The sequence below is a fragment of the Ranitomeya imitator genome, chromosome 5 (genome assembly GCF_032444005.1).
Source record: "Ranitomeya imitator isolate aRanImi1 chromosome 5, aRanImi1.pri, whole genome shotgun sequence".
Classification (NCBI taxonomy): Eukaryota; Metazoa; Chordata; class Amphibia; order Anura; family Dendrobatidae; genus Ranitomeya; species Ranitomeya imitator.
In genome coordinates, this window is record NC_091286.1 from 32,057,399 (window position 1) to 32,081,053 (window position 23,655).

The 23,655-nt window shown below is 42.3% G+C and overlaps 1 protein-coding gene across 1 annotated transcript in view; it reads left to right on the forward strand.

Moving 5' to 3' along the window:
• Positions 1-23,655, forward strand: part of USH2A (usherin) — an 824,795-nt gene that overhangs the window by 598,730 nt on the left and 202,410 nt on the right. Inside the window, exons 56-57 of the mRNA XM_069726496.1 lie at positions 11,367-11,535; positions 19,868-20,062. Of these exons, the coding sequence (XP_069582597.1) occupies positions 11,367-11,535; positions 19,868-20,062 (364 nt within the window). The remainder of the gene's footprint in view (positions 1-11,366; positions 11,536-19,867; positions 20,063-23,655) is intronic.

Sequence of the window (23,655 nt, forward strand, 5' to 3'; positions counted from 1 at the left end):
TCGGTTCTCTGTGCGTCTTGGCCCTGCATTTTTCACTATTGACTTAACTTAAATCAATCAAAAAGCACAGGCAAAAATGCACTAAAACACGGCAAAGGTGCTCCAAAAATGTGTGTTTTTGCAGCTGCCTTTTTCCTGCCAAAAGATATGCAGAAATGGTGCAGAAATTTATCTCAATGTGTGTACATACCCTTACAATACCCACTGCTTAAAATAGAGATTAAAAGCAAAAAGAAGGAAACACACAAGCGCTAATATCAAACCCCAAGGTCCCTAGCAGCTGGAGTCAGGGCAGGTAAGTGCCAATCCTGCTATAGAAATATGCACAATGAAAGTTACTGCTGAACCGCGCATAAAGGGACCAAAACCACATAAAAAATGAATAAAGCAAATAAGCAAACACTAGTACAGCCACTAAAACTAATATCCAGAGGGCTACTAGGGGCTGGACAGAACCACCCAAGGTGCGGATAGGGCCGCGAAAATGGAACCAGGACAGCTGTGCAGGAATGACTAAATACCTACACTGATAGTACAGTCGGCCCCTTACCAGATATAAAGTATAGGATGGTAAATGTAAAAATATAAAATGGGAACATACAAATGTGGAGCTGGCGGACTTACCGGAACATGGATGCCGCAGCGGCAGCAGAATGGGCAAACATGTAGTTCTACGGTGAGAAGCCCAGAACCTCGTGGTTAGAATACCGTGCCGGCCAGCAAACCTGGAGGGGCTGCGGCGCTGAGCTGCACCGAGAGGAGGATCAATGAATGGATGCACGTGGGCGCTGTACCGGGAAGCCCTAAGGCGGGAAAGGGCTGAACGCGCAGGCGAACCTGCAGGGGAGCGGGCACAGAATCGCTGTGTGGACGCTACGTAGAGCCAGGGAATGCCCCGGCCGGTGGCGTCCCTGGATACGAGCAGGGGGAAGATGGCCGACAGAAGACTCAGCGTGTGACGTCACAGCTACGGAGCGGTACTGGGACCAGAATTAACCAACGCGTTTCGGAGGCACTACGTCCTCCTTCGTCAGGGTTACCGGTCCCTGGATGCTCAGATGGTTTATGAAGGAGCCCTGTGGACCAACCCCCCCGAAACAAGCCGCCCCCATCCCAATAATATGGACTGCCCATATAGGGGAGCGGTGGCAGAATATGAAAGTATAGCGCCTAACGTCCCCCACTTAACCCCCTTAACCAAAAGGGACCAGACCACCCCCCTGAAGATAACACAAAAGGGGATAATAGATAGTGAATAAATACATAATGAATGAATGAATAAATAGTACAAGTGATCGTAGCAGCGTGTGGGTGTACTGAATGGATGCTGATTACTAAAAAGGCATAGGAGAAAACATTATTCCCAACGAAATAAATATGATGCAATAAAATAACTTTTAATAAATAGATCTAAAATGCAGAATAATATAATATAAGATAAAATAAAAATATTAGGAAATAAATACGAGAAAACAAAAAATGCAAAGTGCATTATCCCGAAAAAAGAAAAAAAAGGAAAAAATTTTTTTAAAATTATTAATAAAAAAAGTAAAAGCAATGTCCCTGATACATTAGTAGAATACATGGTTAGACAGAAAAAACTGGTGTGTGACCCCCACAATAGTCAGAAAGCAAAAATTTCCAGCCCATGATTAAGGCCCTTGGGAGCAATACAGTTGAGGGAAAATATCCATTTGGATTCAATCCTGGACATGGACTGTATCAGGTTGCCCCCTCTCATATTTTGTTGTATTTGATGGATCCCTAGAAAACGCACGTGTTTTATGGATCTATCGTGTTTCTCGCTGAAATGTCTTGAGAGAGGGTGGCCCACAAAACCTTTTTGGATATTGACCAAGTGCTCCTTAATACGCACCATGAGTGGTCTCTTGGTGCGGCCCACATACAATTTCCTGCACGGACATTCAATAAGATAAATGACTTTTGTGGACAGGCACGAAATGCTCTCCTTGATGGTAAATTCATGCAGAGAGTCCGAGTCCGTGAATGTGTACTGACACGTTTTTTTAAAAACGGTATTTCTACAACCGTAGCATCTGCCACAAGGTGTAAATCCTGGACTGCTACCTCTATGTGTGCCCCCTTGTAGTTGCTGTTCGGCAGATAGTTTAATAGTGGGAGCTATTAGGCTGCCCAAAGAGTTGGCCTTCCTAAACACAAATTTTGGGACAGCCGGTAAATGTTCCCCTATGATCTTGTCCCCTTGTAGAATAGGCCAATGCTTCCGGATAATGGACCTGAATATCGCATGATCAGCATGAAATTGCGTGATAAATGGCAATTTTAGGATTTGGTTCCCAATACTGGGGTTCACTGAATTAATAGGTCTTTCTCCATATAGCAAGGAATTTCTTGAGGTAGCTCTTACTTCCTGCTTTGCTTGTTCCAATAACGGGCATGGATAGCCCTTATCCAGGAATTGTTGGGTCAGGACTTCCGATTCCTTATTGAAGTCCTCCAGGGTAGTGCAGTTCCGCCTGATCCTAGTATATTGGCCTTTGGGAATATTAGTGAGCCACACAGGTAGGTGACAGCTCGAGATATTAATGAAGCTGTTGGAATCCACATTTTTCCGATAATATTTTGTCAGCAATTGTGAGTCCTGTATATATATATATATATGGAGGTCCAAAAAATGAATATCTGTAGTGCTGATTGTTGGTGTGAATTCCAATCCAAAGTTATTCTTGTCCAGGCCAGAAATGAATAGATCCAAATCAATCTTGGGGCCATCCCAGATGAAAAGCACATCATCAATGAATCGATGCCAGAGGATTAGCCCTGGACGTAAGTTTCCGTTAGTGTAAATCTGAGACTCCTCCCACTTGGCTACAAACAAGTTGGCATAGCTGGGCGCAAAACGTGTGCCCATAGCTGTGCCACAAACTTGCAAAAAGAAGTCCCCTTCATATAGGAAGTAATTGTGTTGAAGGATGAAATCAATGCATTCCTCAATAAATGACACCTGGGTTTCTGGATATGTTCCCAATAGCTGAAGAAACTGGCCTGCGACAAGGCAGCCCATCTTTTGGTCAATAACTGTATATAATGATTTTATATCTAAGGTGCCTAGAATATAATTAGGTTTCCACTTGACCTTCTCAAGAATTCGCAAAATGTGGCCAGTGTCCTTAAGATATGCCGGTACAAGATGCATGCATTTCTGTAAATGCGTGTCAACATATCGTGACAGGTTAGATGTAAGGCTGTTAATACCGGAGATGATGGGTCTACCTGGGGGGCATGTGAGACTCTTATGGATTTTAGGAATATGATAAAAAATGGCTATACTAGGATCCTTGTTGAACACGAATTGGAACTCTTTTTTATTTAAAATACCAAGGGACTGACCCTTCAGGCATAAAACTTGTAATTTTTTAATATAGTATGCCGTAGGGTCACTTTTTAGTTTTCTATACGTAGCCTCATCATTAAGAAGTCTGACCGATTCCTGGTGGTATGTGCTGCGGTCGAAAATGACAATACCCCCTCCCTTATCCGCTGGACGAATAATGATGTCATTATTTTCTTGTAAGTCTTTAATGGCTTTCTTTTCTTGATGGTTCAAATTTTGGGGTATAGTCCTAGGCCTCTTCTTTTGTAGTTTCCTAATGTCATTAGTGACCAATTTATCAAAGGTGAGAAAGGACTCGGACTGTTCCTGGACAGGATTGAATGAGGAGGGGTTAGCCAAAGATGTATGGATGTATTTACCGGAGTCCTGATTCGTAGGGATTGTGTGCATGTTTTCTTTCTTGAAGAAATACTTTTTTATAGATAAGTTCCTCAGATACTTCTTCATACATATATACAAGTCAAAAGGTTTACTTTTGACTGTTGGGGCAAATTTGAGCCCTTTTTGAAGAAGTGAAGTTTCGTTGGTTGTAAGTTCATGTGAACTCAGATTAAATATCTTTTGTGGGTTGATGGGTATTGGGTTCACTTTCGCTTTGGTGAGTTTCCTCCCCCTCCTACCTCTTTTGGTTTTATAGGTTTTACCCGAAAAAAATCCTGATTTAGTGGTGGACGGATTTTAGGTGCCGTCATATTTTTGGGTGTGGTACCCATCACTTTACTCCTGTCAGGCCTAGTAATTTTGGGTCTATTGTTCCGTGATGTATTCCTATGAGATGCGGGGGCTAGGACTTCATTAATATTCCTACCAGTTTGTATTCTGGGGGTTCCCTTTCTTACTTTATCCATAGTTTTGATTTGGTGGGATACATGTTCTAGCCCACTACGTGGTTCTTGAGCCACCTGTGTACTAGTAGGTACGAAATCATTTCCATCCGCAGACAAAGGAAAAAATCTATTGGTGGTATCTATAGGGACTGTAGGGCACAGGGTATTATCCTCATGTATACTTAAATTGCCAAGAAGAGGTGTACTTGGATATATTGAGATCTCCAAGGTATTATCTTGATCCCTGTATTGATAAGGGATAAGGTTGATAAGGGATAAGGTTGCTTCACTTGAGAAGTACGCCCAAGCCCACATTGTCCCAAAAGGTTTAATTATATATAAAACCCTAGCAGGAGACTTTGGGGATCCCACTATACAACAAGAGTGGGATAGTTTGTTCAAATCTTTTTCATTTAGAACACTACAATTTATTATAGATAAACGAGTAGCAAAAAACAAGCCGTTTAATCGAACAAACTTTTGAACAACTCCACAATTGTAATCTCTCCAAGAGCACACAGGACCTGGCTGATAGTATTCTATACAGACTCAAAGAAAGAGAAAAGGAAATTCTAAATAAAAAAATTAGGAAATTCCAAAGAGATAATGTACCGGAGGAAATATATTTGAATTACGCCACCACTACTAGGCCTGGTGATATATCCTCAATAAATACCCTGCAGAAATCTGAAGAACTTCTAGTGCTGGATGAGAATAACGCAACACCTACACCGGAGGAAATTGACCTCTCCTCAGTATTTTCTACATATGCTGAGTCTAATTCTACACAGTATACTCCGGTACTTACACGCAATAAGACCCATCTGGGGTCAGCAGTCACCCCTTATCAATACAGGGATCAAGATAATACCTTGGAGATCTCAATATATCCAAGTACACCTCTTCTTGGCAATTTAAGTATACATGAGGATAATACCCTGTGCCCTACAGTCCCTATAGATACCACCAATAGATTTTTTCCTTTGTCTGCGGATGGAAATGATTTCGTACCTACTAGTACACAGGTGGCTCAAGAACCACGTAGTGGGCTAGAACATGTATCCCACCAAATCAAAACTATGGATAAAGTAAGAAAGGGAACCCCCAGAATACAAACTGGTAGGAATATTAATGAAGTCCTAGCCCCCGCATCTCATAGGAATACATCACGGAACAATAGACCCAAAATTACTAGGCCTGACAGGAGTAAAGTGATGGGTACCACACCCAAAAATATGACGGCACCTAAAATCCGTCCACCACTAAATCAGGATTTTTTTCGGGTAAAACCTATAAAACCAAAAGAGGTAGGAGGGGGAGGAAACTCACCAAAGCGAAAGTGAACCCAATACCCATCAACCCACAAAAGATATTTAATCTGAGTTCACATGAACTTACAACCAACGAAACTTCACTTCTTCAAAAAGGGCTCAAATTTGCCCCAACAGTCAAAAGTAAACCTTTTGACTTGTATATATGTATGAAGAAGTATCTGAGGAACTTATCTATAAAAAAGTATTTCTTCAAGAAAGAAAACATGCACACAATCCCTACGAATCAGGACTCCGGTAAATACATCCATACATCTTTGGCTAACCCCTCCTCATTCAATCCTGTCCAGGAACAGTCCGAGTCCTTTCTCACCTTTGATAAATTGGTCACTAATGACATTAGGAAACTACAAAAGAAGAGGCCTAGGACTATACCCCAAAATTTGAACCATCAAGAAAAGAAAGCCATTAAAGACTTACAAGAAAATAATGACATCATTATTCGTCCAGCGGATAAGGGAGGGGGTATTGTCATTTTCGACCGCAGCACATACCACCAGGAATCGGTCAGACTTCTTAATGATGAGGCTACGTATAGAAAACTAAAAAGTGACCCTACGGCATACTATATTAAAAAATTACAAGTTTTATGCCTGAAGGGTCAGTCCCTTGGTATTTTAAATAAAAAAGAGTTCCAATTCGTGTTCAACAAGGATCCTAGTATAGCCATTTTTTATCATATTCCTAAAATCCATAAGAGTCTCACATGCCCCCCAGGTAGACCCATCATCTCCGGTATTAACAGCCTTACATCTAACCTGTCACGATATGTTGACACGCATTTACAGAAATGCATGCATCTTGTACCGGCATATCTTAAGGACACTGGCCACATTTTGCGAATTCTTGAGAAGGTCAAGTGGAAACCTAATTATATTCTAGGCACCTTAGATATAAAATCATTATATACAGTTATTGACCAAAAGATGGGCTGCCTTGTCGCAGGCCAGTTTCTTCAGCTATTGGGAACATATCCAGAAACCCAGGTGTCATTTATTGAGGAATGCATTGATTTCATCCTTCAACACAATTACTTCCTATATGAAGGGGACTTCTTTTTGCAAGTTTGTGGCACAGCTATGGGCACACGTTTTGCGCCCAGCTATGCCAACTTGTTTGTAGCCAAGTGGGAGGAGTCTCAGATTTACACTAACGGAAACTTACGTCCAGGGCTAATCCTCTGGCATCGATTCATTGATGACGTGCTTTTCATCTGGGATGGCCCCAAGATTGATTTGGATCTATTCATTTCTGGCCTGGACAAGAATAACTTTGGATTGGAATTCACACCAACAATCAGCACTACAGATATTCATTTTTTGGACCTCCATATATATATATATATACAGGACTCACAATTGATGACAAAATGTTATCGGAAAAATGTGGATTCCAACAGCTTCATTAATATCTCGAGCTGTCACCTACCTGTGTGGCTCACTAATATTCCCAAAGGCCAATATACTAGGATCAGGCGGAACTGCACTACCCTGGAGGACTTCAATAAGGAATCGGAAGTCCTGACCCAACAATTCCTGGATTAGGGCTATCCATGCCCGTTATTGGAACAAGCAAAGCAGGAAGTAAGAGCTACCTCAAGAAATTCCTTGCTATATGGAGAAAGACCTATTAATTCAGTGAACCCCAGTATTGGGAACCAAATCCTAAAATTGCCATTTATCACGCAATTTCATGCTGATCATGCGATATTCAGGTCCATTATCCGGAAGCATTGGCCTATTCTACAAGGGGACAAGATCATAGGGGAACATTTACCGGCTGTCCCAAAATTTGTGTTTAGGAAGGCCAACTCTTTGGGCAGCCTAATAGCTCCCACTATTAAACTATCTGCCGAACAGCAACTACAAGCGGGCACACATAGAGGTAGCAGTCCAGGATTTACACCTTGTGGCAGATGCTACGGTTGTAGAAATACCGTTTTTAAAAAAACGTGTCAGTACACATTCACGGACTCGGACTCTCTGCATGAATTTACCATCAAGGAGAGCATTTCGTGCCTGTCCACAAAAGTCATTTATCTTATTGAATGTCCGTGCAGGAAATTGTATGTGGGCCGCACCAAGAGACCACTCATGGTGCGTATTAAGGAGCACTTGGTCAATATCCAAAAAGGTTTTGTGGGCCACCCTCTCTCAAGACATTTCAGCGAGAAACACGATAGATCCATAAAACACGTGCGTTTTCTAGGGATCCATCAAATACAACAAAATATGAGAGGGGGCAACCTGATACAGTCCATGTCCAGGATTGAATCCAAATGGATATTTTCCCTCAACTGTATTGCTCCCAAGGGCCTTAATCATGGGCTGGAAATTTTTGCTTTCTGACTATTGTGGGGGTCACACACCAGTTTTTTCTGTCTAACCATGTATTCTACTAACGTATCAGGGACATTGCTTTTACTTTTTTTATTAATAATTTTAAAAAAAATTTTTCCTTTTTTTTCTTTTTTCGGGATAATGCACTTTGCATTTTTTGTTTTCTCGTATTTATTTCCTAATATTTTTATTTTATCTTATATTATATTATTCTGCATTTTAGATCTATTTATTAAAAGTTATTTTATTGCATCATATTTATTTCGTTGGGAATAATGTTTTCTCCTATGCCTTTTTAGTAATCAGCATCCATTCAGTACACCCACACGCTGCTACGATCACTTGTACTATTTATTCATTCATTCATTATGTATTTATTCACTATCTATTATCCCCTTTTGTGTTATCTTCAGGGGGGTGGTCTGGTCCCTTTTGGTTAAGGGGGTTAAGTGGGGGACGTTAGGCGCTATACTTTCATATTCTGCCACCGCTCCCCTATATGGGCAGTCCATATTATTGGGATGGGGGCGGCTCGTTTCTGGGGGGTTGGTCCACAGGGCTCCTTCATAAACCATCTGAGCATCCAGGGACCGGTAACCCTGACGAAGGAGGACGTAGTGCCTCCGAAACGCATTGGTTAATTCTGGTCCCAGTACCGCTCCGTAGCTGTGACGTCACACGCTGAGTCTTCTGTCGGCCATCTTCCCCCTGCTCGTATCCAGGGACGCCACCGGCCGGGGCATTCCCTGGCTCTACGTAGCGTCCACACAGCGATTCTGTGCCCGCTCCCCTGCAGGTTCGCCTGCGCGTTCAGCCCTTTCCCGCCTTAGGGCTTCCCGGTACAGCGCCCACGTGCATCCATTCATTGATCCTCCTCTCGGTGCAGCTCAGCGCCGCAGCCCCTCCAGGTTTGCTGGCCGGCACGGTATTCTATCCACGAGGTTCTGGGCTTCTCACCGTAGAACTACATGTTTGCCCATTCTGCTGCCGCTGCGGCATCCATGTTCCGGTAAGTCCGCCAGCTCCACATTTGTATGTTCCCATTTTATATTTTAACATTTACCATCCTATACTTTATATCTGGTAAGGGGCCGACTGTACTATCAGTGTAGGTATTTAGTCATTCCTGCACAGCTGTCCTGGTTCCATTTTCGCGGCCCTATCCGCACCTTGGGTGGTTCTGTCCAGCCCCTAGTAGCCCTCTGGATATTAGTTTTAGTGGCTGTACTAGTGTTTGCTTATTTGCTTTATTCATTTTTTATGTGGTTTTGGTCCCTTTATGCGCGGTTCAGCTGTAACTTTCATTGAGAGATTAAAAGCACTGAACAATAGTGCACAGTGCAATAAGAGGCTTACGTGGAAAACATATGATGGGTTGCATGACTAACAATATTCAGAAGGGCCATAGTTAAATGTTTCACATGTAGTGCCTGTTTCTTAAAGGACCAGTACCTACATTACTTTTCTGCATTTTAAGAGAACAAGAAACCAAACATACCAAATAATACCCAGTATGGGTGTCACTTCCCTGGCACGCCTTACAAACACGTCTTCTGGAAAGGGGAGAGACGCTAATCGTCTCAGAGCCAGTCTCTTCAAATCACACTCTATACACAGTGATCTCATATAAGCGTTTAACTGTTGACTTGATCCCGTTTGTCTCTAATCTCACCATTCTGTCACGGTCGCAGTCTCCGAATTGCCTTTGAACGTGCCGTAGGTAACCAGTCCTGTTGATAATCCTGTTTGTTTGGCCAGTTTCACACTTCCGCCATTTAACTCCGAGTGACAAACACAATCTCCAGAACGACCATCGGTCTTTTGACCAAAACTCAACAGCTTTATATATACCTGCGGCAGCTGAGTTCTGGTCAGGAGACCCGTGACCGATACTGACATGGTGGACCATGCTCAGATCATGAATGGAAGTGTAAAACCGCCCTTTGCAACAGATTCAGGTTCATCTCTCTAGCTCTTGGCGTCTCAATAAGCAGAAAGATGGGCTCCACTAATTCTTAGGATTCTTATACAAAGTTGACCAGAGCTTTTAGTTGTGGCTAACTAGGCATAAACCTCTACTCAGTCTCACTGTTTGGGCTCATTCACAGGTCCTATTTTCCTATTCGAGCACTGCCTCTGGTTTTCATGAATAGCAACCATACCTGTGATATTCCATGGGGCTGTACACGTTAGAATATTCCGTGGGGCTGTACACGTTAGATTCTTTTTTCTCAGACCAAGCGGTCCACGGAAAATGTTGGTAACATGTCCAATTTTGATCCAAAGGTCAGATCAAAATCATAAATGCAACTCATCCAAGAGCGGCCTAATTTTCATGGCTTGTCAGAAAGGAGAAGGTGGAGAAACTTTTTTTTTTTTTCTCCACATATGAGAAAAACTGATGACACTCGGATGACAATCTGATCAAGGTCTGATCAAGGTCTGATCAGAATAATTGCTCAGTTTTTCTTATACATGGACAATACTGATTTCTGATTGAGTTCTTTCTCATGCACTTGCTTTTCATGCTCATCAAAGGCGCCAACATTCGAGCTGATATGGTCGCAACTCTCCTTGACCTAGAGACACTGCTGCTCAAAGCATCACAATATCCACCATCAAGTCAGATACAGAACACCAAAAAAGCCCCCTCTCGCTGGCATTGGTCTCATAATATAGCAGCTGCAATAGTACTGCGACTTATTCTTGATCATCATTGTACAAGACCTTAGGAGATGTCATGGAGGAATTTTGGTTGTGCTTTTTAAAGCCAAGGTAGCACAACGTTTGGACCAGGCGTTACGTCTATCGATGCCACTCTCTGTGGCCCCAACCATCTGATTATAGATATACTCACCTTTGTCTATGGACTACTCACATGTTATTCCAGAGAGATGTGAACTGGCAAGTATAATGGAGCAGGAACAGGAAAATATTAATGGTGCACTGTGCTGTGTGGCCATCTCTAGGATCCCCACATATCGTTAGAGTAGCGGTCTCCTGGCTCGTTTGGCTCTCTAATAAGGAAATGATGAGATGGAGAGGTGGCCATGTTATTTTCATTGTAATGTCAAGGAGTAAAGAATCCCTTGGCCATTTAAGGCTATTTCTGTTAGTCAGTGAATGGAGTGGAAGCCGAGCATGTGCACCTCTGCTCCCTTCAGAATGGGGTAGCAGAGTCGAGTCCTCTACTTGGGGTTCAAGATCTTGATCTCAGTACTGCTGAGGGTCCTAGCAGTTGGGGCCCTAGTGATCACCAAGTTGTCCTCAATCCAATGGATAACTTTCCAATAGGGATAACTTGTTTATCTGGGAACAACTCTTAAAGTTTTATTGCTGCTCTTATGATTAGTTCTGTGTGGCATTTGGACCCCACTTTAATTAATGCAAACTGCGGTAATCTACGGTAATTAAAGAGCCATAGAAATTAAAGCGATCCTTCGATGCATTGAAGAGATGACTTCATTAGACTTTCTTATCTATCCTGTACCAGGTGTGCTGCCATCACGTTTTGCATAACAGAAAGGACGGATATGAGTGCTGTGAACGGAACTACATGGCATCCATTCACAATGCGTCACGGATTTGTTGTGCGGGACAAGTGCACATGCTGAAGCCCGACCATCACTGCTGTGGAGGATATTACGTCAAACTTCACGCTGGTAATGAAAATGTTCTTATTCTTTCATAATATACAAGGACTAAATGTAAATGGTCCATATTGACGTGCTCTGCCCCTTACATCTCCAATGGACTCTACCTACGATATATGGCATTGTTGAAAAATGGTGAGAGCTGAAAAAATTTGCAACTATTTTCTGTAACTGTGAAGTGTGCCATAATGTGCCATGTTTCTACATCAAAGTGTTGGAAATAGTTCAGAAGCCACCAGAGTGCTTTATGTAAGCCATGATGATGATCTTACAAGCCATGATCCACAGACATCCATGTGTTAAATTCTGGTGTGAGTGGAAGCAAAAATGCTGCATTAGTGAATTGCCTAAAAGTTGTGAAAGTTTTCGCAGGGTTGAACACAGACATTAAAATGGGACTGAACGCAATACATATACTGTTATAATAACTTTGTGTTACGACTGTGTAGCTACTTAATCGGTAAAAATAGGTAACACACTAAAAAAAAAGCTGCAACTGACCCTGCCAGTTAGTGTACAGACTAGAGATTCTGACCCCGCAGTCCCTACTGGATCCTGCGTGAGCTGAGATAGCCCTAACCACAGACTAGACAATGGAAACTCGGACTTAGGCTGCCTGAAAGGCCACCGAGCACTTCACGTCCCACCTAAAAAAAACAGAGGGCAGGGCAGAGTGTGAATCACCAACAAAAGGGAAACTGTGCTGAAAAAGAAAGATCCCAGAGTGAGTAAAACAAAACCGTGAAATACAAAATAAAGGATTAAGTACATACTGATAGAGAATATGTTGCCTAATCCCTAAAAAGGTGTACTATGTGAAAAGAAGAGAGGTGTTATCCAAGCATGCTCAGATTCCAACTGAGTGTCTTCGGCATGCTCAAATATTATGGACAGCTGCAACACATGCTGGGATTACCTGTTTCTTAGGCAATCCGTGCATGTGTTGTGGCTGTCAAACAGCCGCGAAACTTGCTGCCGTGGGGACTCGAACATATTATTTGACCTTGCCGAAGACACTCGCTCATCACTAGAAAAGAATTACCTTTTTGCAGCAAAGTACATTTGCCACGTCATAACAACCGAGGCTGGAAACAGAAGACTGACTCCCAGAATAATAAATGATGTATATAGAATTTTGATTATGTTACATAAGGGTCGCCTACAGCACTATTAACTAGTTCTTGTAATAAGAATCTGATATGAACTGTGCCACAACACCCATAGTGACATAGTACAGGCAGTTTAAACCAAAGTGCCTATGTTAATATGATATGTACAAAAGCGGAATGTTGGAAAACAAATTATAACATAAATCACTTTGTTAAAAAAATCCATACAGACCACCAGATAGGCAATAAGCAATGTAGAACTGAAGAAGGGAGAGAGTTGCAAACCGCACACTTTCCGCCACGACAGCGTGGCTTCCTCAGGGGTAAATTGCTAGTACATTGTGCAGAGTTGGCATTAATAGAAAGTATTGAAGTACTTCTTAAAAGGAAACAGAAGATAGGTGCAGGGTAAATGACATAAACAGCAGAGAGATAAACCCTAGCTGGTCTTTCACTGACTGCCTTAAACTACAGCAGTATGGCTGGACATCCACGGGAGAATATCACCACTAGGTAATATCAGCAGGGGAAAAATATATAAAGGCAAACTCGAAAGATAATAATGCAGGCAAATGAGTAAATTAAACACCTGTTACCCTTGAAGACTGAACAAGGATTATAGAAACTAAACATCTGATGAAAAGGTGTATCTGACGTGGCTCGGTTGACAGAGAAGCTGACCACAAAGTATAGGCTCAAGGGCTCGAACCCAGACACATGACACTATTAAGGGCTATTTTTAAGAATGGCAATATGTGTGCAGGGGAGAAAAAGTCACAAAACAGAGAATCTGACTCTAAATATTTTTCCCACTCCCATATATGCCAGAGGGGTTCTCCACTACCCCTCCAACCCTTTCTGAATCTCTATGTTTCCACCCAATACAATAATAACACCTATACCTACCTCCAGTGCTCTTCCAGCGGTGTCTGCACTGGCTCTGCCAGCTAACAATGTAACAATTGAATAAAAAACTCATGGGGTCCCCTGTAATTAATAACCAGCAAAGGTAAAGCCAATGGATGGGGTCTGATGTTAATATTCTGGGAAAGAGACAATATTTATAAAGGTTACCAGGTATTAATATCAGCTCACAGCCGTATACTTAGCCTTTCCTAGTTATTAAAATGGGGGACCCCCCAATAAATTAGGCAGGGTTCCCCTAATCCCCTATAATTAATAACCAGCAAAGGCTAGGCAGGCTTTATAATTAATAACCTAGGAAGGGGCCAGAGGTATTGTCCCTCTCCCAGACTAGAAAAATAGCAGCTCTCTTTACATAATAAGATACTTTTGGGGACATTTTTTTTACATACATAGAACATTTAAGGACAAAATACATTTGGGCTTCATTAAATATTTTGCACCGTTTTCCTTCTGTAGCCTCTCTGTTGCATTCTCTTTTGCAGTCTGCAGAATGTGTGAGGAGGGATTTCACCTGCGAGACTCGGCCGTATCTCGCGTATGTGTGATCCCGGCCTTAAGCCAGTAATTTGCAGGGAGACAAGAGTCTGTAAAAATCAAATTATTCAGAATTTTTAATAAAACTCAATAGCAAAATACATTTTTTTTAGCACAGACAACAAATACGTACGGTATATAAAAACAAACTACATTACCGGAGTAGTTCGTTAGAGCTTGACATAAACTGGCCACTGTGTAGATGCTTCATTCATATGTGGGATTGATCTTATTCGGACCCCAGTATCACAAATTTCCAGTACTGTACTCACCACTGAAACACTCTTTCATTATTTTTTTTATTTTTTTTTTATTTTCATCATCTATTAAACCTTGTCCTAAAGTAAACTCGTATTAACCTGGTTTATACAGTACTGTGCAATTACGTATGTTATAAATGCTGCAAAATAGATAGATATAGACTAATCCAGGATTAAAGAAATAAGTATAGAGTATTTCATCTCTTTATATTTTGCTTGTTTTTTTGATCTGTAGGAATAAACTACTTTTAGTTACAGTTGACTCCATGTAAGTCATATTTATCTGCGACACCCCCAAGGGTGCAGAAGAAAAGATGCCTATTTAATGAACCCAAAAAATGCAATTACTGGAAGTATAGACACAAAAGACAAAAAAAATTAAATCTTTGCTATCTATCTATATATATATATAATCGTCTAAGGGGTACTTCCGTCTGTCTGTCACTGAAATCCCGCGTCGCACAGTCCGGCCACGAATTCGCCCCTTCCTACTCTCTGTCAGTGCCCACTCCAGTCAGCGCTCACACAGGGTTAATGGCTGCGTTAACGGACCGCGTTATTAACCTTGTGTGACCAACTTTGCACTATTGATGCTGCCTATGCAGCATCAATAGTAAAAAGATCTCATGTTAAAAATAATAAACAAAATAAAAAATCATTATATTCTCACCTTCCATCGCCTTTCCCGCTGCTCCTCACGACGCTCCGGTCCATGCATTGCGGTCTCGCGAGATGATGACGTAGCGGTCTCGCTATGTCATTATTTTTCTTCTTTGAGATCTTTACTGGCCAGCCACGCTGTGGAGTAGTTGGAGGCATGTGATGGAGCATTGTCCTGCATGAAAATCATGTTTTTCTTGAACGATACCGACTTCTTCCTGTACCACTGCTTGAAGAAGTTGTCTTCCAGAAACTGGCAGTAGGTCTGGGAGTTGAGCTTCACTCCATCCTCAACCCGAAAAGATCCCACAAGTTCATCTTTGATGATACCAGCCCATACCAGTATTCCACCTCCACCTTGATGGCATCTGAGTCGGAGTGGAGCTCTCTGCCCTTTACTGATCCAGCCTCTGGCCCATCCATCTGGCCCATCAAGAGTCACTCTCATTTCATCAGTCCATAAATCTTTGAAAAGTCAGTCTTAAGATATTTCTTGGCCCAGTCTTGATGTTTTATCATATGTTTCTTGTTCACAGGTGGTCGTTTTTCAGCCTTCCTTACCTTGGCCATGTCCCGGAGTATCGCACACCTTGTGCTTTTTGTTACTCCAGTAACGTTGCAGCTCTGAAATGTGGCAAAACTGGTGGCAAATGGCATCTTGGCAGCTTCACGCTTGATTTTCCTCAATTCATGGGCAGTTATTTTGCGCCTTTTTTGCCCAACACGCTTCTTGCGACCCTGTTGGCTATTTGCCATGAAATGCTTGATTGTTCGGTGATCACGCTTCAAAAGTTTGACAATTTCAAGACTGCTGCATCCCTCCGCAAGACATCTCACAATTTTGGACTTTTCAGAGCCCGTCAAATCTCTCTTCTGACCCATTTTGCCAAAGGAAAGGAAGTTGCCTAATAATTAAGCACACCTTATATAGGTGATGTCATTAGACAACACCTCTCCTCATTACAGAGATGCACATCACCTGATTTACTTAATTGGTAGTTGGCTCTCAAGCCTGAACAGCTTGGAGTAGGACAACATGTATAAAAAGTATCATGTGATCAAAATACAACTTGCCTAATAATTCTGCACACAGTGTAGCTATAAATGACCAGTTATGGACATGTAAAGTGGATATAAAAAGTCTATTTTGTAATGTAAAACGAATCCTACCAAAAAGATTTTTTTTAATACCTCCAATAATCTATACAATTCAATTTAAAAAATAGACTGAAATATGTTTGGGTGGGAAAACAAAACTGAAGAACTAAAATTAAAGTTGTTGCATAAATATACTGTACATACCCTTAAATTAATATTTTAGTAAAGCCCCCTTTGAATTTATGACTGCATTCAGTATTTGGGGCAGGTGTCTATCAGCATGGCATCTAAGAGTTACAATCTTTGCCCAGTTTTACTTGCACTATCTCCAGATCCATCAGATTGTGGAGGCATCTCCTGTGTACGGCGCACTCTTCAGGTTTCCCACATATTTTCTATTAGATTGAAATCTGGGCAATTCCAAAAATTTTTATCTTCGGCTGGAGAAGCCATTCTTTTGTTGATTGGAGGTCGCTTAGGGTCGTTGTCATGCCGAAAGAGCAAATTCCTCTTCATCTTCAGCTTTTTAGCAGAGGCCTGAAGGTTTTGTTGCAAAATTAACTGATATTTGTAACTGTTCATAATTCCCTCTACCTTGACTAAAGCCACAGATCCAGCTGCTGAAAAACAGTCCCAAGCATAACGCTACCTCCACTATGCTTTATTGTGGGGATTATGTTCGTTTAGTGATGCTCATTGTTAGCATTGCGCCAAACATACTTATTAGAAATATGGCCAAAAAAATTCCCTTTGGTCTTGTCAGACATAACACATTTTTTCTGGTGTTTTACGTAGACTTGATGTAGATTTTGGCAAAATATAGCCAGACTTGCATGTTTTCCTTTGTATGAAAAATCTTCCATCATTACCACCCTACCACATTGTTGTCACATGAACAACAAAACAGTACATGTCAGAAATTCCTGCAACTCCCTTCATGATGGAGCCCTTTTTCATTTTTGTGTTTGTTTTTCGCTCCCCTTCTTCCCAGAGCCATAACTTTTTTTTTATTTTTTCGTCAATATGGCCATATGAGGGCTTGTTTTTTGCGGGACGAGTTGTAGTTTTGAATGACACCATTGGTTTTACCATATAGTGTACTCAAAAATAGGAAATTCCAAGCATGGTGAAATTGCAAAAAGAGAGCAACCCCACACTTGTTTTTTCATTGCCTTTTTTTTACTAGGTTCACTAAATGCTAATACGGACCTGCCATTATGATACTCCAGGTTATCATGAGTTCAAAGACATCAAACATGTCTAGGTTCTTTTTTATTTAAGTGGTGAAAAAAAAATCCAAAGTTTGTTAAAAAAAAAAAAAAAATTCCGCCATTTTCCGATACCTGTAGCGTCTTAATTTTTTGTGATCTCAGGTGAGGGCTTACTTTTTGCTTGAGGAGCTGACAATTTTAATGATACCATTTTGGTGCAGATGTGATCTTTTGATCGCCCGTTATTGCATTTTAATGCAATGTCGCAGCGACCAAAAAAACGTAATTCTGGCATTTTTACTTCTTTTCTCGCTACGCCGTTTAGCGATCGGGTTAATCCTTTTTTTTATAGATTCTGAATTGCGGAGATACTAAATATGTGTATGTTTGATTTTTTTATTGTTTTATTTTGAATGGGGCGAAAGGGGGAACTTTTATATATTTTTTATTTTTTTAATATTTTTCAAAACTTTTTCTTTTTTTTAACTTTTGGCATACTTCAATATTCTCCATGGGAGACTAGAAGCTGCCATAACCCGATCGGCTCAGCTACATATAGGCGATGATCAGATTGCCTACATGTAGCTGAATTACTCACTTGCTATGGATGCTGACCACTGGGCAGTGCTCACAGCAAGCTGGCAGTGACAACCACAGAAGTCTCCAGGATACCATAGAGAACACCTACTGTTCGGGTACGGACACCGAAAAAGGACTTCACCAGAAAGTTCGTGTTACTGTTTGGGTTCAGCTCCCCGAACACCAGGTGTTCCATGTATATGACAGCACGGCAAACTGCTTCTGATCGGTGGTAAAATCATGACAGTCAGTCAGCTGCGGTTCCCACACTGTCAAACTATAGGAACTATAACTGACACTGCTTGCAGGTAACAGCGGACTTAAATAGCCAGACAGATTCCAAAATAAGGCAAGGAATATTAACCCCATCATGACCATCCCAGGGAGAGAATAATCAGAAACAAACCCCAGACTGGATCATGGCAATACCCCCCTCTCAAAGGGGGGCCACCGGACCCCTAGGTTTCCCCGGATACAGGGCATAGAAGGCCCGGACCAACCGATCCGCATGGACAGAGCGAGCCGTTACCCAAGACCGGCCCTCTGGACCGTAACCTTTCCAATGGACCAGATACTGAAGTGAACAGTGGAGCATCTGAGAATCCACGATCCGTTCCACCTCATACTCGGTCTGATCATCCACCAAAGCAGGAAGCGGACAAGACAAAGAGTCCCCTGAGAAGGATACCCACGGTTTCAAACGAGCCTTATGAAATACATTGGGGATCCGTAGCGATGGCGGCAAGCGCAGGCGAAAGGCAACAGGATTAACTACCTCCAAAATTTTGTAATGTCCAATAAACTTGGGGCCCAGCTTAGCAAAAGGAATCCTGTACCTTATATTCTTAATGGATAACCATACCTTATCCCCCACATGGAATTCCGTCCCCACTGACCGTCGTTTATCAGCAAAAATTTTATACTTGCCCTGACCCTCCCCAATGTTCCTTTGGACCTCCCCCAACCGATGGATAGCAACATCAGCACCAGGACACCCCAAATCCAGCCGAGAAAATTCACCAAAATGGGGGTGAAAACCATAATTGCAAAAGAGCAGGAAAGTACCAATGGTAATGAAGAGCACCAATCATCCTGATGAGACGTGGCAATGCACCGTAAAATCTGCAGATGACCCATATGTTACATTTTATCATCCAGATACACGACCATTAAGCGCCCAATTAAATCCAAAAAAACATGATTAATGAAATTCTGAAATACCACTGGCACGTTAGTCAGACCAAAGGGCATAACCAGATTTTCAAACCCTCGGAGGTGAGGAAAGCCATTTTCCACTCATCCCCCTCCCGCATGCAGATGAGATTATATGCTCCTCGAGGTCTAACTTAGAGAACCACCTAGCCCCGGACAATTGATTGTACAAATCAGGAATAAGTGGAAGGGATAAGTATTCCTCACTGTGATCTTGTTTAATTCTCAAAAATCGAGGCATGGGCGTAAATCACCATCTTTTTTCTTCACAAAAAAGAATCCTGCCACCACAGGAGACACAGAGGGGCAAAATTGCCCTTTACGAGGACTATCGGAGATATACTCCTTCATAGCCGCACGCTCAGGGCTGGAGAGATTGTATAAATAGGCCTTGGGCAGTTTGGCATCAAGGACAAGATTTACAGCACAATCAAATGGGCCATGTGGTGGTAGAACCTCAGCCTCATTTTCGGGGAACACATCGTCAAAATCCTTCAGGTACTCCGGAATACCCTTCAGACTGACAGATGACACAGACACATTAATAAGGCAAACTTTATAACAATTAGGAACCCAATTAACAATGCCGTGAGATTCCTAATCAATGCTAGGGTTATGTTATAGTAACCAGGGAAACCCCAACACCAGTCCTGCAGGTAGATTGTCCATAATAAAGCATGTAATATGTTCCTGATGACAGGACTCCACCTTAAGGATAAACCCTGAGAGATTAACTTTACAACATTCCTAGTGAGGGGTGTTTTATCAATGGCCACTATATTAATGGGAGTTTCCAACCTGACTGTCCCTATATTACATTTGGCCACAAAATCAGAGTCAATCAAGTTCAAAGATGACCCACAATCCACAAAAGCTGAAGTGGAGGTACAACCGTTCGTGACACAAAGTTCTACTTCCAACAGTAGTTTAAGAGATGAGGACAAAGGTACCTGAGAGTCTGGGCAACCTCCTTGACAGTTACCAAGACTTAGACGTTTACCGGCACCTTGGGAGTAGAAGGACAGGAGGGACAGTCCTTCCAGTGTCCCAGACTACCACTGTCATGATTCCAATGGCAGGGAATCACAAAAGGACAAGCACCAACGAGCTCTAGGGTGATGGAACCTGAGCTGACCGCGACCCTAAACCTGAACACACAAATAACAATAGCCGGGGAACGTGCCTACGTTGATCCTAGACGTCTCGCACCAGCCGAAGATCTAACTTCCCCTATTAGAAGAAACACAGACCTCTCTTGCCTCCAGAGAAATACCCCACAGAAATAGCAGCCCCCCACATATAATGACGGTGAAATGAGAGGAAGGCACATACACAGTATGAAATCAGATTCAGCAAAATGAGGCCCGCTAAAACTAGATAGCAGAGGATACAAAAGTAAACTGCGCGGTCAGCAAAAAACCCTTCAAAAAACCATCCTGTAATTACTTGAACTCATGTTCCAACTCATGGAACATGAGGAGCAATTACAGCCCGCTAGAGCAACCAGCAGCAAAGAAACAATTATATGCAAGCTGGACAAGAAAAAAATAAATCAAAACGTGGAACAAGAAAATCAAAAACTTAGCTTGTCCTGAAGATTACTGAAGCCAGAAGCTGAGGTAACAAAACACTCTGATAACCTTGATAGCCGGCGGGGAAATGACAAGAAAGCCCGGTTAAATAGGAAACTCCCAAATCCTAATAGAACAGGTGGACACCAGAGACAGCAGAACACAAATCACCCAGTACCATCAGTAACCACCAGAGGGAGCCCAAAAACAGAACTCACAACATACCACAGTAGAAGCAGAGTCTCCCATCATGTCGTCATCTCCTCTTGCTTTTCTTGACGGTGGTGACCCCTACCTCCATGGGCTCAGACTGAGGGGTAGCATCAGGGTTACTCGGAAGCAAAGGACCTTCTCGAGGCATGTCACCCCTTTCTCTTAGTCTTCAATCCATCCAGATGGCCTGAGTCATGGCCTCCTCTAAAGAACTAGGTGGTGGATGGAGAGCCAGAATACCCTCCAAAAGGTCAGACAGTCCCCTCCGGAACTGGCACCTGAGTGCAGAGTCATTCCATGAGACCTCTGGGGACCATCGTATAAACTCCGTGCAATACCACTTAGCTGAGAGCTTTCCCTGAGCAAAACCCATGATAGTATCCACTGCCACCCTAACACGGTGTGGTTCATCAAAGATAAGTCCTAGGGCCTCAAAAAACCTATCCATCAACATACATTCAGGGGCAGTGGGAGGCAACAAGAAAGCCCATGATTGGGGACCTTCCCGGAGTACGGAAATAATTATTCCCACCCGCTGACTCTGATCCCCAGAGGATCGAGGTCTAAGTGAAAACAACAATTTGCAACTCTCCCTGAAGTACAAAATTTATCCTTCTCACCAGCAAAGGTATCATGGAGCTTAACCGAGGGTTTGGGAGAGTGCAAGGCAACATCTACAGAATCGCCAAACCTGCTGACAACATGGGAGGTAGCACCCTGCACAGTTTTAAGCATCTCTGTCAACTCTTTCTTTAATTGAGTATGGGATGTGGCCAGGGCCCTATGTTCCACCGACAATTCCAGCATTATCTGTGTCAAACTGGACACCTGGTCAGCCAGATGCGTAGTGTATCCATAGCCAGGAAAAAAAATGAATAAAACTCTCTAAATAAATAGGGTCAGTTAAAATGTAATGCCTGCTGCAGCGCAGTAGCACACAACCTCCACTAGGGGGTGCGGGTGAAGGAAAACAGGTACACTGACAGTGAAATCACAGAGCAGCAGGCAGAAGCCACTTGGTGGCGAAAGAGTAGTCAGAAAAATATGGGTTAGCAACAGAGAGGGAACAAAGTACCAGAGGTCACAGCAATACACGTGGTCAGAAACAAGCCAAAGATGTCAGAGCCGAATAGGAGCAGGAAAGCCAGAGACGCAAGACAGTCAAACAGGTCAGAGAACAAGCCGAATCAAATACAAAGGGGTCACAAAACGGAGAGTGAGTACAACAATGAACAAAGTCACAGGAGAACAAAGGAATGGGACCTAGGTAAACGGGCAGAGGACAAATCAGGGTGTAACGGGGTTAGCTGCTCAAGCCAGAGACAGGAACTATAACTGACACTGCTTGCAGGTAACAGCGGACTTAAATAGCCAGACAGATCCCAAAACAAGGCAAGGAAGATAAACCTTAGCATGACCATCCTGGGGAGAACATAATCAGAAACAAACCCCGGACTGGATCATGACAGTTGCCCTTCATCAGTGCTAAGCATGAAAATGTCACTCTCCAGAAGGAGAAACACTACCTGTTAGATCCCAGTCATAAGAATCTCGTAAAGCCAAATCACATCTCATGATTTGCACTGAGGAGGGGCAACACCCCGAAACACTTATCTGTCAATTGAGATTCTGATTTGGCTTTCACCCTAAGTCATATGGCAAGGCTCGTTAAAGGGTCGATATTGACTTTTAGGATTGCTACATTCAATTCTCTTCTTCTCTGATGAGACAATTTGCATGCTAGTTAGAAGATATAACATATAATGAGCAGCACCCCAAAAATAACCTCAAGTCTGGGCCAAGTATTTCAAGTTGACATGCTGTTCTAGCCTAAGTGAGAATGGGACTTTGGGATGAATGTATTCATGCGATGTACACCTCAAATTCTCACATAGGTTCTCCGGAGATTATTGTGGCTTGAGAATCCTCGTTCCTCCGCTGATGCCTGTTGCATCTTGAACAGTCAGGGTCAATAACGGTCACCGTCGCCCCAGGGAATTAATACTCATGACTGATACTGATGGGTCCATTGACAAAGATTACGATGCTAACAAGAATCTCGCAGTGTTTAACAGATGCCATTAAATCAGGATTCGATGTCCTCAAAACTTATCTTGAGAACATATCTGGCACCAGAAGTGTCCTTACCGGGAGTTTGCATGTGTAATGAATGGAGGTCCAGCCTATGGCGTGTTTTCTTGGCTATTTTTCGTTTCCTCTTTGCTGTCACCATGGTAGTCCCACAATCTTCCCGAATTGTAATAACCATTAGTTCTGATCACAGATGTAGACTCTCTACTGATTGGTTGGCATTACTTCCAGCATAATACTTTTTTTTTTCTTTTTTTTTTTTTTTTTTTAATGTGCAAAGGTACTTGAAATTCTGCCAATTTCACTCTGCACATCTCTCGACTTTAAACTCTGGCAAAGTAATTCATATATCACAATATTCTGAATGCTCCGATGATGTCATCAGAAAATGCTATCACACGGGAGAACCGGCAGAGGCGGTTAAATAGTCTCATTAATCTCAATGCTCCATAATGCAAAGAATTTATTTTATAACCTCTATCTCCATCCAGTGGTCGGTGAGAATTAATCTGTGTTTACATCTTTTGGAAGAAGAAATTATCGAACTTGCTGTAAATCAGCACTAACTAGAGGAAAGCTGGCGGACTAGAGAAGAGCTATGACATAATATCCCGCCCGAAAAATAAAATATATGTACAGGTCGTAGGGGAAATAAAATGTTCAA